General features: G+C 39.6%; 1 protein-coding gene across 1 annotated transcript in view; it reads left to right on the forward strand.

Annotated features, from left to right (window-relative positions):
• The first annotated feature begins 3,941 nt into the window (after positions 1 to 3,941).
• Positions 3,942 to 17,287, forward strand: part of HELB (DNA helicase B) — a 50,143-nt gene continuing 36,797 nt past the window's right edge. Inside the window, 6 exon segments of the mRNA XM_078146170.1 lie at positions 3,942 to 4,168; positions 4,170 to 4,302; positions 7,233 to 7,628; positions 8,452 to 8,624; positions 11,491 to 12,372; positions 16,029 to 16,212. Of these exon segments, the coding sequence (XP_078002296.1) occupies positions 4,124 to 4,168; positions 4,170 to 4,302; positions 7,233 to 7,628; positions 8,452 to 8,624; positions 11,491 to 12,372; positions 16,029 to 16,212 (1,813 nt within the window). The 5' untranslated portion in view covers positions 3,942 to 4,123.

Genomic DNA, 17,287 nt, shown 5'->3' on the forward strand with positions numbered 1-17,287 from the left:
AGTAAAGATCCACAGTAAGCTGGGCCAGTAAAAGCTAGCTCAGAGGCATGCAAGCCCATCTATCTGCTCTCTTGCTAGGCATCTCATCAAAGGGACAGTGAAATATTTTAGGTGACTGTGAAAAATGTCATGGCATTTTTTTTTCAGTCACTTGGATGATTTAGGGATGCTCAGCAACATCCAAAGTGCTTTGTGAGTACTTAAGTCGTGTAGGGAAATGTCCTTTACATGATATCAGGGGAACTCTCCTGAAAAAAAAAAACTTTGCAAGGAATAATACTGTGGGTTAAATTTGCCCAAGACGAAGGGGAAAACAGGAGGGGGAAAAGAGGATATGACATGGGATCAATATTGGAGGTCTGGAACGAAAATTGTTTGGGGTGTTAGTTATAGATTTGTCCATAATTATTTAATTATCTGGAAAGCATATATGGAAAAGGGATCCTCTGGAAATTATCCCTGATGAGTGTAGGAAGTTAGAAGTCTGGGACAAAGTCCATATGAGACAACTGACCCATTGACAAGGGGAATTTGGGAACATTTACAAGGCAATTATGTTTATAGCAATTTGCTTAGCTAAAAATCTCCAGGTATAGAAAGTTCCTAGAGATTATAAATTATAATTCATTATGGAATGGGATAATATGTTTATATTGTACCCCATCAGATTTTTGAATCAGTCTTTGAATGCTCATGATAATTTTGTTACCCTTCATAAATGTGAAGTCTATGATTGTGTCAGTGTTTATAATTTAAGAGAGAACTGTAAGTTGGAAGGGGACTCACTCCTTGTAGGAGAAGAAGGAATAAGTTGTCAGTAAACCTCTACACTCCCAAAATCCTAGGGTAGGACTGACTGGGCAGGGTCCTTAGACAGCAATAGTTACTCCTAAGACAATACCTGTGGCTATCGAAGGGCCATTTGCCCTAAGGTTTGGAATGAAACTATGTGAGCCCTACATGGGAAGTTTTCAGGGCAATTCAGGGCAAAATTTCAGGGGGTGAGAGTTCAAATTAGAAATACCCAGGCTGTGATTTAATAGAGAATGACTAATTATTAGCAAGATGATGTATCCTGAGGACTTTGCCTCTTTAGAGGAGGGGAGAATTGCAGCAACCTTGGGTATGATGGGACTTTGAAGAATATTAAACCCATTCATCAGTTGCTCTAGGAGTGACAAGTGGAATTTAAGATCCACATCACCCTGGTTCCTTGTGCTTTACCATCACAATTCCAAAAGTCCAACACTAACTGGCTTGCTTCTCTGAAATTTATAATTCTTAGGAATCAAAGTTCTTGTGAAATGAGGAAATTCCACTTTTTTTAAAAAAAGCATAGGTTTTTATTGAGAGATATCCTATTATAGAAGATGCTAACATCATTCTTATACTTTTCTACCTTAAAACAATGTTTACAGTAGAATAAGTTTTTCCACCCAGCACTTCCATCTTCCTCTTGCCACCAGTAGATCACTTTGTAAAGCCAGGTTTTGAGGTTGTGATCAAAATGATGCCAGAGCCATGGGGTTAAGGGTTTGGAGATTAGGCCTTCCTGACCCACTGGGTAGGTGGCACAGTGGATAGAATGCCAGGCCTAAAGTCAGGAAGATTCATCTTCCTGAGGTCAAATCTGGCCACACTTACTAGCTGTGTGACCCTGGGCAAGTCACTTAAGCTGTTTGCCTCAGTTTCCTCATCTGTAAAATGAGCTGGAGAAGGAAATGACAAATCTTTCCCAAGAAAACCCCAAATAGGTTTACAAAAAGTCAGATATGACTGAAATGACATAATAACAACTTCCTGACTCCAAGCCCGGCATCCTATCTATTGCCCCACCTAGCTGCCCACACCAGGCATATGTAGGCACTAAAGAGAAATTTTTTTGATGTTATCACACTAGACAATGATGCTTAATTGTAATGGTAGTATCTCACACAAGACGGAGAGTTGCAATACGGACTTCCTTAAAAACAGATTTGGTAGGTCTTAGAGAAAAAAACCTCATTTTTTGTTTGTTATATGTCTATTCATTTGGTCCTGCTTTACTGAATGCTAATGGTTTGTATAAGATTCTATTCCTTCTTCTGTAAGCTTGATTGGTTTTGGTAATGGTTAAAATTTTAAAAAATAAAAGAAGCTTGGCATTGAGGGAAGAATAAAATCAATACAATGAGCAGGTAGTTGAATTTGAGAGTTAGATACAGTTAACCTCAGGGTGTTTTTTTTTCTTTTCATAATAAAATGTATTTTATTTAATTTATGGAACAAAACAAGCATTTCCATAACATAGTACAATCGAAAAAATTATTGCACATGAAACTGGAAATCTACCATGTACAATGTGGTATTCCCTCCAAATGTACAACAGTTATCATGTACATTTTTTCTCCTTTTATCTTCCCTCCTCCCATCCCCACACTCAAGAGATGGCTATCATTAGACACAAATAGATGTGCATCTATATACACACACGTGTAAAATTATTCTATACATCCATTTATCAACTCTTTCCTGGATGCAAATAGCATCTTTCTTAATATTTCTTGCTTGAAATGATGAAGAGCAAAGTGAGCAGAACCAAGAGAACATTGTATATAGTAACAGCAATATTGTTTTAAGAATGGCTTTGGGTGACTAAGTCATTTTGACTATTATAAACACACAAATTAAAAATAAAAGACATATGAAGAAAGACACTATTTGCATTCAGGGTCTTTTTCAGGAAAAGAAGATACTAGAATTTTTTGGTGACTCTTCCTCAAATCTGGATAGATTTTGAAAATGCCCAAGTCCAAAAAAGTACTATGAAGTCTATAGTGGGATGTTCGCTAAGAAGAAGGGCTTTCCAATAGTCCTTAACATCATTAAAAAAAATTAAAGACAGTTCTTTTTTATTTTTGATGCTTCAGAAGCAAAGACTTGTTCTAGGAAATGTATTTTTACCGGGTAACTGTGCGGGGGACATTTTCCTGAGGTAAGTCATTCCACTGCTGGTCCACAGAGAGTTCTAAGTGACCCCACGGTAAGTTATAGTGGCTCTGGCAAGGGTCCCTGCTACCTTTATTCTAACTAATTTGATCTTGCAGGTTGGCTCCCCGGGAGGAGAACTACCCCCTTGTTCAATGTACTGTCCGAGTTTTCACTTCTAAAACTCAAGTTCACGGGCTCCCTACTTATGGGTTTGGGGGGAGGTGTTGCTATCTTGAGTAGTCAGCCATAGCAAACAATACGATTTTCACCATTTTAACAAATATCAAGGTATATGGTGACTTAATTTGTAGGTCCTTATCAAGTACTTCACATATAACAATATCTGGAGTGACTCAATCAAGAAACAGGGACAGGAATTGGACCGGGTTAATTTCCCTGGCATAGAGAACTCCTACCAACATGGGACTGCAACTTCTGTGCATTTTATTGTTTTAGGAGTAGTCTGGGGGCGCCGATTAAGGGATTTGCCCAGGATCACACAGCCAGTATGTAATAGTGGGCAGACTTGAATTTGTCTTTGGTGTTCTGAGCCTGACTTTATATTCCTACATCACCCTGTCCAAAGGAACCTAAAATGGATTGCCAAAGATCATGTAAACCTTAGGCAATAAACTGCCAAAGATTATGAAAATCTTAGGCAATGACCAGTATAGAGAATGTTTTCCTCGCTGTTACTGTCTAACCGTGTACTTGTCTACTTATTTCACTGACGCTATCACTTAGCTACTTGCGGGTAGGGATTGTTTCATTTTATCTCCAGATCAGAGTACCCAAGGGTTGCCCCGCCCACTGCTCCATGGTTGGGGCGGGGCCTCTGGCCTAGACCCGCCCTCTCCCTTCCCTCTCTCCCGGTGATGCCCCGCGTTTGAAGGTAGAGGGATCACAGCGGGAGGGCGCTTCTGAGTGACGGAAAGCACGGACCACGTGATCCTAGAGTCACGAGTCTCTCACAGAGCCGGCGGTGGGATTGCTTACTCTCCGAGGCCAGGAAGCGCTCTCTGATTGGCTGGGCGCCTCGGCGCCATCGCTGATTGGTTGGCCGTCTCGGCGTCTTGGCGCGCTTCGCAGCTGTTTTGGTTCGGGCGCCGCGGGCTGGGGGTGGCTCGTTCGCCTCGACTTCGCTACCCCGACGATGGGGCACCGGCTGGTGTTACGGGGGCCTTTGCTGCCGGACAAAAGTCCGCCGGAGGGAGGACGAAGACGAGGACGGGGTCGTGGAGGAGGAAGAGGAGGACGAGCCGCTCTTCGTGGACGCCGAGGAGCTGTGTAGTGAGGGGTTGAGGTCGGGCAGCCTCCCCTCGCGCTGCCGGGGTAAAGCTGACAGGAAAGACCGGAGGACCTGGCCTTGAAAGGCGAGAGGGGGGCGGGGCGGGGGGCTCCGAGTCAGGAACTCCCGAGTTCAAATTCTGACACTTAAGCTGTGGTCTGTGCCCCTGAATGACCCTGACCCTTAACCATTTGGGGCTCAGTTTCCTCATCTGTAAAACAAGGGAGTCTGGAATCGTTGACCTCTAAGGTCTCTTCCAACCCCGCAGCTATGCCCCTGAGAAGTAAATCTTCGAATCTCATTTTTCCCATCCGAAATGGCTAGATAAAACCCCATCCAGCCAAGAATCTTACCCCCGCTGCTAGGGAGTCCCTCGTTTTTTGTGAAATACGTATAAACGTTATCATTGAAAGATGAAGCATTTATTATGCCTTTACTGTATGCACTTAATGAATAAACTATAAAGGCAAACAAAGAACACAAAAAGCTGGAAAAGGAGGTTTGGGGGAGGATGCTCAGAAGCACCAAAGTGGACAAGGAAGGAGAAAACTCCAGGGACCAAGTAAACGGAGCAGGGGATTGAAGATGGTGGTGGGAGATGAGGCTGCCTGGTGAGGAGATGGACAGGAAGTGCCCATAGAAAGGACGTGGTCGTTGGCTGCCTGATGGATTGACTCAGGATAATGTCAGGGGCACTCCCTTCCTTGCCCATCTTTTGCATTGAAAGGGCATCCCAAAAATCTTCCTGCGGTTTTTACCTTTTCTGTTGCTTATTGAAGCATAAGCTTCTTGAGAGCATTAATAAATGCAAGCAAGGAGGACAGTGAAGTAGGTGAAGACAGCACTTGGTGAAAGAACTGGAAGGCTGGGCAAAGTTAGAGGCCTGGTGTTGGGCAAAGATAAAGAGAAACTTCACCTACCAGGACCTGGAGAGCCAAGGATCAAGTCTAGGTTGGGGGATATGGGAATGAGGATGACTGCCGGAGAGTAGATAACTTGGTGAGGAGATAGCCAGAAGTACTCTTAGAAAGGACTTGTCAGTTGTCTGCCCTGTAGATTTTACTTCTGGTGGTCCTGAAAACTCTCATTTCCCAGGCCACTTTTCCCATAGACTGGGTGTCCCAAAGTCTTAGAGCAGTTTTGAGACTGTCTATATGTGTTGTTTCCATTAGAATGTAAACTCCTTGAGGGCAGGGAATGTCTCTTTTTTTCTCTCCCTGGTGTATAATAAGCAAGGTTCCTGGCACTTAATTTTAAGCATTTGACAATGGCTTTTCATTCACTTAGCCATCTATCCGTTCATTCTTAGGTTTATCTGCCTCCCTGATTAGATTATAAAGGAATTCGAATTAAACAATGTTATTGGTGTCTCTGGGTGAATCCCTGTGGAGTTGGAAAGAACCTTAAAGATCTCATCCAACCCCCTCATTTACAAATGAGGAAGTGGACCCTGAGAGATATAAGTAATTTGGCTCTTACCCAAAGACATTTGAATCAGTTTGGTGTAGTGGGAGATGAGGGCATAGGTTTGAACCCCAGTTATTTTGGCTCTGGCTTTAAGCAAAGCAAGCATCAGTCAGTCCACAGACATTTATTCAAGCACTTGTGTGTGCCAGCTGCTGTTCTAGGCCCTGAGGATAGAAAGATAAAAGGAAGTGGTTTCTGCCCTCAAGTTTAGATTCTGTGGCAGAAAACAATGAGTACCCTTAGAAGTGGGCAGCTACTCAGCCAGTGGATGAAATGCTGGGCCTGGAGTCAGGAAGAACCGAGTTCAAATCCAGCCTCAGACACCTACTAGCTGTGTGACCCTGGATAAGTCATTTAACCCTGTTTGCCTCAGTTCCTCAGTCTATAAAATAAGCTGGAGAAGGCAATGGTAAGCTACTCCAGTATTTTTGCCAAGAAAACTCCAAATGGGGTTACGAAAAGTCAGACATGACTGAAAAATGACTTTGAAAGAAATCCATAGAAATAAGTATGTGCAAATTGAACCCGAGTTCCTATTTTCTACTAACGTAGATAGTTGGTAGATAGCTACTCAAGTTTCTTGAGCAAAAGAGTGACATGGTTAGACATGATTCTTTTAGATGATCATTTCAGCAGCTATTGGAAAGATGGACTGGAGAGTGGAAAAAAACTGATATAGAAGGAGGGAACTAGTGAGGAGGCTGTTAACATCATCCATATGATGAGGCCTTCAGTGGTTTCGATGAGAACAGAAAAAAGAGAATAGCTAGGAGCGTTGTTGAAGTTTTAGCCACCAGATTTAACGGGTTATATGTAGGTGTGTGAGAGTGGAGAGCCAAGAATGTCTCCTATTTTGGGGACTGGGTTCCCAGAGAAGAAACAGCAAAGTTAGGGAGAAGAGTGGGTTTGGGAACAGTTGATTAATCTGACTGATCCTTAGTTTCCTCTAATGGATTCTAGTTAAACAGCGTGGATTTGGAGCTAGAGAGAATATCGCTTTTATGGTTCGATAGAGTAGTGAGAGATGAAAAGAGTTAAAGGATTTGGATTTGAATCATATCTCTACCTATCTGAATGTCCTTGGGCAGGGGCCAAGTTAATTAAATCTCTCTGAGTCCATTTCCTCATCTGTAAAATGAGAAGATTGGATGAGACCTTTAAGGTTCTTTCCAACTCTAAAACTGATCCTATAAACAGCATTTTATATTCTCACTTCCCTGTGTGTGTGTGTGTGTGTGTGTGTGTGTGTTCTCATTTTCCTATGAAAAGCTGTTTTTTCAAGATTGTTTTACTAATTGGAAAAGCTGAATACAGTATCTGATAAAAAAAATACAATAACTAATTTTGTATGCTTTTCTTTTGCTGCATATAATTCCCTGAACCTTAATGTTCATCACATTGGAATTTATAAAGTCAATTTAAAAACATTAACATTTGAGGAAAGTTTAGTTATATGTCTTAAATTAACTGATAACAAATCCTACTTATGTTTTTGTTATTTTAAAAGTTGTAATTGAAGATGAAAACACCACAGAAAAGTTTCCAGTGTTTGGACGGTTTCCATTGGTTGGTCCTTGGTGGAAAGTTAAAGTAAAAGTAAAACTTGTGGGATCCCGGTATCTTGCCCATGGATTGCCCTCTTACTTTTTACAGACAGACGTATTGTCCAATCATAGAGATATTTGTGCACTCTTTCTTAAGGCCTGTGAATTTCCAGATGATTTTAGATTGGACTTTTTAAAGTGGGTATATGAAAGATCAAGTTACTGCAACTTGAGCTTTGCAAATCTTCAAGAAGCACTGAAAGATTTTGAAGAAGAATGGCAAAAAGAGTCGTCAGGGGGAAGAGATGGAAATTCTTCACAGGAGAAAAAAAATCAAAGTTTATCGAATAAAAATCCAAGTAAGTGGAAATTTGACATCACATTCAATTCAGGCCATTTCAGCAACTGAGGACTAGAATGTTTCAGCTTTTATTAGCATAATCTAAAATACAGCTTTCTTTTTGGAAAGACGACACGTATAAATTAGTGTGGCTTTCCTTTTGGTGGTGGGGGTGGGGAGTCTCCCTGGAATGGGACATGATCTAGTTGGAAAAGAGTTCAGTTATGTGAAAATGGAAAGTAAATTTCAAAGGAAAATGGATGTAGTTAAATGTAATAAAGTATGACCTCATTACAGTAAAACTTCATAACCAAAAACCATTTAGTTAGCAACATAAACTATATTGGACCAGGAAATAAGCAAAAAAAGACTCTTCAGCAGCCCAAGTAGATGATAAAAGGTCATATGTAGATTTAAATTAATTTTTAGATGAAAGTTTTTTATCTTTGTGAAGTTAAATGCCCAAATCTGATAAAAATTATGTTAGAATCTTTTGAGTTGCATTTGGATCCCAGTCATTTGTTGAGAAGAAAGCAGAAAGGAAAAAAAACTCTGAAAAATAAATTTCTGTTTTAAAAAAAAATGCAATCTGGTTTATGTACAGAATGAAAGCTTAGAATTTTCAGGTGACCAAAACGTGAACAATATTACTTCTCATTGACTAGAGCAAGTCCACTGTTATCTTTAGCAATCTTTTCTTTAGTTTTGATTACTTCATCCAGCTGTGTAAAATAATCCTTTATATTACTGCTTTTTGTACAAATGATGTCCGTTGTAGAAAATTGTCTGTAAAATCCTTATTTTATATGTTACTTTAACTGACTTCTTTTGGTCTCCTCCAGCTGCTTTAAAAACCGTAATGACAGCTTTGAAGTTTCCAAGAATAATGGAATTCATTCCAATCCTTCTGCCTCGGCATTTTCACAATCTTCTGAACTCAGAGCATCCTGAGAGCTTGTTCAGAGACTTGGAAGAGATCCTAAATAACTGTCCTTGGAAACTTGGCTTTAGTAGAGTAAGTAGGATACAAACCCTTGAGTGATTGTGCTGATTTCTGTGATAATCTCTATACTTGTCAAAACTGGGCCAAGATTTGTCAGTGTTGTGTAAAGGGCCGTGAACATTTTTCCTTTGTTTCATGGAGTTGATATGGCCAAAATGGGTTTATCTCTTAATAGCCAGTCTTCTAGCCTCCCTGTGTTTTACCAGGTTGTTCCTCAGATAGCACACCTCGTCGGTCACTTGGACTATATTCAAAACCTTTCCAACAAGGTATAACCTCCTACTATGGAACCCATGACATAATTTTTGTGCATAATAATGATAGTGTTTATATAGTAACTTAGAGTTTGTAACATACTTTAATTGTATTCTTATTTGATCCTGTTACAATTCTGTGATGTGCATTTAGTTGAAAAGCATTTATTAAGTGCCTACCATGTGCCATAGCACTGAGTCATGTGTTGGACTTGGCTAGGGTAACGTTATATAGGGAATAAATGTCTCAGTTAGGATTTGAATTTATTCAAGTTCTCCTGTCTCCAAGTCCAGTATTCTGCCCATTGTAGGTTCTGACCCATGAGGTCACATCTCATTTCTTGCCCTTTGCCTCAGGATCAGCTCATCTTTTCCTATCACAAATTTCCGTGATTTTCTCCTTTAAAGTTGCTCACTGTTTTAAGTGTTGCAGTCTCTTCACAACCACTATGCATTTTTCCATTACCCTTGTGATACCCATTTAAAATTCTCTGGAGACTAACATTCCACGTCCATACACTGGTAGCATACTGGTAGTAGAATGATACATTCTGCAATCGTCCTGTTTGACTAGTCCCAACAATATTTTGTTGTTGTATTTTTTTAAGGTAAGCTAAAATAGCCAGGGTAGTTATGTAAATGAAGAAAAAGGGAGAGCAAATGCGATTTGGGGAGAAGACTATAGAGAAAGGAAAGAAGAATAACTAGGAACAAGGGAGAACAAGATGGGCAAATCTAGAGGGTGAGAGAGCAGAGAGGTTTACTAAGGGGTGATTGGGATTGTAGGCCATAATTCTAGGAATTAACATTCTCTGTTTTGATGAGATCGAGGCAGTATGGTATGATGAAAAGAGCACTGGGCCTTCAGCCATAAAGACCTAGAGAACCTAGACAAATCATTTACCTCTCCATGCTTAGAAGGTACTTCTTTAACTTATAGGAGTCCTGTTTTCTTTCAGGAGGCCTCTGAGCAACATGATAACTTTCCTGAATTCCATGTCCCATTCCTTCCCACAACCCTCTACCCCACCCTCCCCCCAGCCAGTGTTCTCTTTCCCAAATTCTTTTGAAGAAAACTACTTTAAACTTACTTGTATTTGTTCTATATTTTACGTGTTATATATGTGCATGTGTGTATGTATATATAAAAAATACATATGTATGTCCTTGTCTTCCCCCTTCATAACTAAACTTCTTTTTGAGAAACAACCCTTGTATTCTTTATATATATTTTCCCAGTGCTCAGCACTGCCTGGCTTCTAGTAGCTGTTCAATTTGTTGACTAAGGATAATAACCCGTGCAAATTCTTATAAAGATCAAATAAGGTCTTATAGGACTTTGCAAATCTTAAATTGGTATATAATTGTCGCCTATTGTTGTAGCTGAATCATAGAGATTTTAGAGGGGAATAAAGGGTAATAAAAACTGGGAGCCTAGGAAAGAGCCTTGTCATGAAGAGCTTTGAATGACAAAGGAGTTTATGTTTGATTTGGTTGTAAAAGCCAGTGGAGCTTATTGAGTAGGGGAGTGACATGATCAGTCCTGAGCTTTAGGAAGATTAATTTGACAACTGAGTAGAGTGAAGACTGGAGTAGGGGGACACTTGAGGCAGGGAGACCAATCAAAAGGCAGTAATGAGGGTGAGAGGTGATGAGGACTTGAAGTAGTGGGGCAGCTACATGAATAGAGACAAGGAAATGTTTAGGAGAAATGCTGTGAAGGTAGAAACAACAAGGTTTGATGGTAGGGTGGATATGAAAGGTGAGGGAGAAAGGAGTTGAGGATGATAAGGAGGTTATAGACCTGAGTGCCTGGGAGGATTATTACCAAAGTGAGAGAGAGACTATAGAGAGAAAAGTGAAGGGAGTCCAGGACAGAGCCTTAGGGGACACTCAGTGAGTGAGCACAATGTGGATTAAAGAACCAGCCAAGGAGAGTGAGAAGGGATTAACTGAACTTATTTGTTGCCTTTCTCTTTATGTTGTTGCAAAAATAAACTCTAATTTACTGGGCTGATTGCATCTTTCCCTAGCATAAAACCCAGTAGTGCAGGGATCCTTAATTTTTGTATGACCATGGACCCCTTGGCACTGTAGTGAAGCCTAATGGAACCCTACTGTGTCAACAAGCATTTATTAAGAACCTACTACATGCCAGGCACTGTCCTAAGCTATAGGTACAAAAAAAGGCAAAAGACTGTCTGTTCCTGCTCTTAAGAAGGTCACAATCTAACAGGGGAGGCAACATGCAGACCCCTATGTACAAACCAGATATATACAGTGTAAATTGGGGTGATTTCAGAGGAACACACTAGTATTGAGGGGGACTTGGAAAGACTTCTTGCAAGAAGTGATCTTAGTAGAGCCAGGGAAGCCAGGAGGTGAAAATGACAAAAGAGAGGGTTCCAAGCATAGGGAACAGCTAGTGAAAATGGAGAGTTGGGAGAGGGAATGTCTTGTGTGAGGAACAAAAAAGAGGAGATTGCATTTTACGTGGAGGAGGGATGTGTAAGATGTGCCTTGATATGGCTTATAGATATCTATCTAGAATGAAATGAGTTTTATTATACTATGTTTTATGAAAGAACTTAAATTTTTATTTTGCTTGTATTTTTTCCTTAAAGATACTCTACAGAGAATTGAAGCTTATTGGGTGTGAAGCAACTTGGCTGGCGTTTTGTCAGTGTGAATTTCTTTTCCAAAAAATGAGTGACTTGGAAAAGAATGCATTAATAACATACAATAAACTGAAACAGATATGTAGAGAATATGGACACACTTATGTTGAAGAAGTTGAATTAACTTCTGAGTTGTCTGGAAAGGTATCATTTCAAGATGTTTGGTCTTCTCTGAAGTTTTTGAAAGATATTGGAATAGTGACAAATGAGAAAGAACGTATATTTCTCAGTGATCTTTATGAAGCTGAAAGACATGTCGCTTCTTTGGTACATGACCTTATGACATCACCATCATGGAATTTAAAAGTAGATGTAAAAGAAGTTCTTGCATCTATGGAGACCAGGAAATCTAAGCATGCAGAAGGAGATGATGCAGTGAATACCAGTAAACCTCAGGAAGAAAAATTAGAAAATGATGGTCATACTTTGCACATGCAGAGCCATGATAAACAAATTTTTCATTCTGATGAAAATGAAATTGATTTTGAAATGCCAAGCCAAGTACAGCTGGACCAGGATCAGGTGGCTGCCCTGGAAATGGTTTGTTCTAATGCGGTGACAGTTGTCAGTGGGAAAGGTGGCTGTGGAAAGACCACAATTGTTAGCCATCTCTTTAAGTATGTGGAGCAAATGGAAGAGACAGAAGTGTGGAAAGCTTGTGAAGACTTTGAGCAAGACCTAGATGCCCCAGAAGAATGGAACACTTTTGTTCATCAAAGTGAATGGAATAATAATAAACGTATAGAAGTATTACTCACAGCACCTACTGGTAAAGCCGCTAGCTTATTGAAAGAGAAGACTCGCCTTGCTGCTTATACATTACATCAGGTGAAAACTTCTTTTCTATAGCGATATAAAAATAGCCTCATTAGGTGAAGCAAAATGAATTTAAAATAAATAGCTCTTCTTAGTTGTAATTAGCCAACTAGTATTTAGTGAGGGGCTGTTTGTTCAGTAATGTGTGAGACTGAAGGAGATAGGAGTTTAAACCATGGACTTTGTAAGAACTTTGGGGGTACTCCACTAATAACACTGAGCAATTATTCCAATTGTTGATGAAATGGGTTTTTTTGGTAATAGATTTGAGTGTGATCTAGAATTAGAATCAGAGATTTAAATTTGGAAGAGAGATTAAACTGAGAAGGGTGGACTAAATGATCTATAGAATGGGAAAGTTGAGTATTTAGGGAAGAAGTAAGATAACAAAGAGTGTAGGATTTAGGTAGTTGTAGGAGGAGAGAGTATTTCAGGTCAGCCTGAGAGAAATATGTAGTGGCGGCTTCAAGGATCTGTCTGTGGTCCTGCTGGTCTTAAAACTTTTTGTATCAGTAATGTGCATGGTGGCATTCTTGGCTGAACACTTAAAGCTGATAGAAAACTATATCTAACATGTGTCTTGATAGAGTCAAAGCCTAAAATGATCTTAACAGGCTAGAATTGTGGGTTAAAACTAATAAGATAAATTATAATGGACCAATGTCCATTTTTGCACTTGGATTAAAAAAAAAATCAGCTCCACAGGGTGGTGGAGTCATACGTAGACAATTATTGTTGTGAAAAGGGCCTGAGTGTTTTTTTTTGAGTAGATTGCAAATTCATTGTGAATCAATGGCATGATATGAATGCCAAAACCTCCTCAATATCATCTTTAGGTGCCTTCATAGGGCATAGTGTCCTGAATGTTGGTCATTCATATACTTTAATTTGATTAGATTACCCCTGGCAGTTTGTATTCAGCTTTGGGAGGCACATTTTAGGAAGGACATTGCCTAGCTTCGTTCAGATGAAGGGTATCAGGAAAGGGAGAGAAGTGGGAACCAAGTTATATGAGGGTTAGCAGGTGAAAGAACAGGGATATTAAATTTAGAGAAGACTTTAGGGGGACCGCATTTATGTTGCTGGAATCATCACAAAATACCTGCTTGCTCAGCTTAACACCAGCAGGACAGCACTAGTAGCAATGGCCAGAAGTTGTAGAGAGGCAGATATCAGTTTGATGTGGAGAAAAAATTCCTAATGAGGGTATCCAAGTGTGAAGTGGTGTGATTTCCTAGATAGGTAATGAGTTCTCCATCAGAAGTCTTCACATAGCAAGGTGATATGGACATTTCCTGTTAAGATACTGGTTGGATTAGATGACCTGAGGTCCCCTTTAACTGATATTTTATAATTTGGGTGAGAAAATAGCATGAGTAAGCTGTGTATTGGCCTAAGCACAATGCTAGTACATTGGCACCTAATAACTGTTGATAGAGGGTGATAAAAAGGAAGACCACATCTGACTTAATTGTATTTTGTTCTGGGTGCCACATTGTAGGAAGGATGTTATAGATAAGCTAGACAGTGTCCAGAGAATGGTGAGGGGCCTTGTGTTTATGTCATATGAAGATCAGTTAAAGAAACCGAGACAAGAGACTGGAGAAGGGGGAGGGAAGTGGGGTGTCTTTTGATATTTAAAGGGCCCTTGCTGGGCCCATGTTGGAGAGAGATTAGATTTATTTGGCTTGTCCCCAAAGGGTAAAACTAGGAGCATTTCAAAGAAGCTTGATGTTAGGAAAAACTTGCTTGACAAAGTGGAATGGGCTTTCTTGGGAGGTTATTACTTGGTTCTTTATCTTCACTGGTGGCTTCTGGATGATCATTTGTCAGGTATAATGTAGATGAGATTTCCAGCGCTGAGATCATTTGATTCTTGTGGAGCCAGTGACATAGGATGATGAACCCCGCAGTGTGACTTTAGCTACTAAATACTTAATGACCTGGAGATATTTTTTAGCATATTCAGTTCATCTTCCTTGGAGAGAAATTTTTTTATCTGATGTCCCATCTGTGTCAGAAATGTCAGATTTATGAATGTTGCTGTGAATCTCTGTATTCTCTTCCCTTCTCTTCTTGCTGCTTATTTTTATTTATTTTTCGTTTTCAACATTCACCTTTATAAGATTTTGAGTTCTAAGTTTTTCCCCTTCCCCAAGATGGCATATATAATCTGATATAGGCTATACATATACAATCATTAAACATATTTCCACATTAGTCATGTTATGAAAGAATGATTAGAACAAAAGGAAAAAAACCACAAGAAAAAAAATAGTATGCTTCAATCTGCATTCAGATTCCATAGTTCTTCTCTGGATGTGGATAGCATTTTCCATCATGGGTCTTTTGGAATTTAGATCATTACATTGCTGAGAAGAGCTAAGTCTATCAAAGTTGGTCATCTCACTATGTTGCTTTTACTGTGTATACCGTGTGCTCCTGGTTCTGCTCACTCAGCATCAGTTTGTGTAAGTCTTTCCAGGTTTTTCTGAAATTTACCTGCTCATCATTTCTTATACCACAATAGTATTCCATTACATTCATATACCACAACTTGTGGTATATGGGCATCTCCTCAATTTCCAATTCTTTGACACCACAAAAAGAGCTGCTATAACTATTTTTGTACTTGTGGTTACTTTTCCCATTTTTATAATCTCTTTGGGATACAGCCCTAGAAGTGCTGTTGCTGGGTCAAAGGGTATGCACAGTTTTATAGTCCTTTGGGCATAGTTCCAAGTTGCTCTCTAGAATGGTTGTGTCTGTTCACAACTCCACCAATAATGCATTAGTGTTCAGATTTTCCCACATCTTTTCCAACATTTATCATTTTCCTGTTTTGTCATGTTAGCCCATCTGTTAGGTGTGATGTGGTACCAGAGCTGTTTTAATTTGATTTCTCTAATCAATAGTGATTTAAGCATTTTTTTCCTAAACTGCCTGTTCATGTCCTTTGACCATTTATCAGTTGAGGAATGACTTGTATTCTTATAAATTTGACTCAATTCTTCATGTATTTTAGAAATGAGGCCTTTATCAGAGACACTGGCTGTAAGAATTGTTTTCCACCTTTCTGCTTCCCCTTCTAATCTTGGTTGCATTGGCTTTGTTTGTGCAAAACCTTTTTAATTTAATATAATCAAAATTATCTGTTTTGCATTTCATGATGTTCTCTATCTCTTGTTTGGTCACAAATTCTTCCCTTCTTCATCGATCTGACAAGTAAACTATTCCTTGCTTTGCTAATTTGCTTATAGAGTCATCCTTTATGTCTAAATTGTGTACCCATTTTGATCTTATCTTGGTATATGGTGTAAGATGTTGGTCTGTGCCTAGCTTCTGCCATATTATTTTCCAGTTTCCTCAGCCGTTTTTGTCAAATAGTGAGTTCTTATCCCAGAAGCTGGAGTCTTTTGGTTTATCAAACAAATTACTACATTGACTACTGTGTGTTGTGTACTTAATCTATTCCACTCATCCACCACTCTGTTTCTTAGCCAGTACCAAGTAGTTTTGATGATTGCTGCTTTTATAATACAATTTAAGATCTGGTACAGCTCTTGCTGCTGATTTTTGTGGCCATGTGAGATGGAAATGCTATGTAGAAATTTTAAAAGTGATTTTTAAGTTGGTGTTAAATTTGGCATCGTATGCCTTATTTCTAGGTAAAGTACAGCTTCTATTCATGGCAGAGAACAAATCAGAAATCAAAGGACAAAGTTCCTTGGAAGTTTTCTTCAGTGAAAGTTCTTGTTGTGGATGAAGGAAGCTTAGTCTGCATAGCAGTCTTCAGATCAGTTTTAAATTTGTTGCGGAAACATGCCAGACTTGTGAAGCTGATTATCCTTGGTAAGTTAAAAATGGTTAGAGTCTCAAATGCACTTTCAAATGAGTTGTAGTTTTGTAACTGCAACTGGTAGCTTCCGGTTTTGAGTTGGACTAGGATTAATTAGAGTACTGTAGTCAGTACTCTAAATAATCCTAGTCCAACTCAAAACCGGAAGCTACCAGTATACCAGTGCCACAGCCAGAAGCTACAATGGTAGTGGAATCTTAAGGGGGTCGTGTGACAACCACATTGGTTCATACACTTCCGTGATCCTTTATTGAGTTTCTACTGTGTACAAAACTTCATTGTATTAGATGTTAAAGAGGTTACAGTGATACATATGGTATAATCCCTGCCCTCTAGAAGGTGTGTATAGGTTAGGCAGAGGGGAGGCAATATAGTGGGAAGGGCACTACATTTGGTGTTTGAGGTCCTGGGTTTGAATCCCAGCTCTGACACTACTGTATGTATGACCTTGGGTGAGTCATGACCTTATTTAACCTCATTTTCCTCATCTGTAAAATGAAGGGTTTGGACTTTCCTTCTGGCTCAAAATATATGATCCCATGAAACTTGTAGTGTGAAAAATTGAGGAATACAAAATGCTAAAATAATATCTCCTTATTGTAATAGTTCTTAGAGTGGTTGGATGGTTAGGGATTTGGTTAGTCTGTGTAGATGGAGGTGATATTTGAGAGGGGTTCTGAAAGGTGGATAAGATTTTAAGGAGTAGAGATTTGGGAAGGGGTAGGGGTGATTTAAGGACCTATTCTAGGCATAGGGAAGAGTTGGAACAGTGATATGGAGGTGGAATAATGTGAGGTAGGTTTAGGAAATAGCAAGTGGACCGGATCAGTTGAACTAAAAGGTGCATAAATGAGAGTAGTTTGTATTAAGGAAGAAAAAGGGTATCCTTAGCTTCCTTAAAAGATTGTGGGGGCCAAGTTAGTTTCCTATCTAGAGTAAAGTCCACGGGGAGAGTACTAACTCCAGCCCGATTTCTATTCCTCTTTCCCATGAGCACTGAAGTGTCTCCCTCTATGATTGGCTTTACAATCTGTCTTCCACCCACCCCTGCACCTCACCTTATCCCCA

The sequence above is a fragment of the Phascolarctos cinereus genome, unplaced genomic scaffold (genome assembly GCF_003287225.1).
Source record: "Phascolarctos cinereus isolate Bilbo 61053 unplaced genomic scaffold, phaCin_HiC Scaffold_1;HRSCAF=81, whole genome shotgun sequence".
In the NCBI taxonomy this organism is placed as follows: Eukaryota; Metazoa; Chordata; class Mammalia; order Diprotodontia; family Phascolarctidae; genus Phascolarctos; species Phascolarctos cinereus.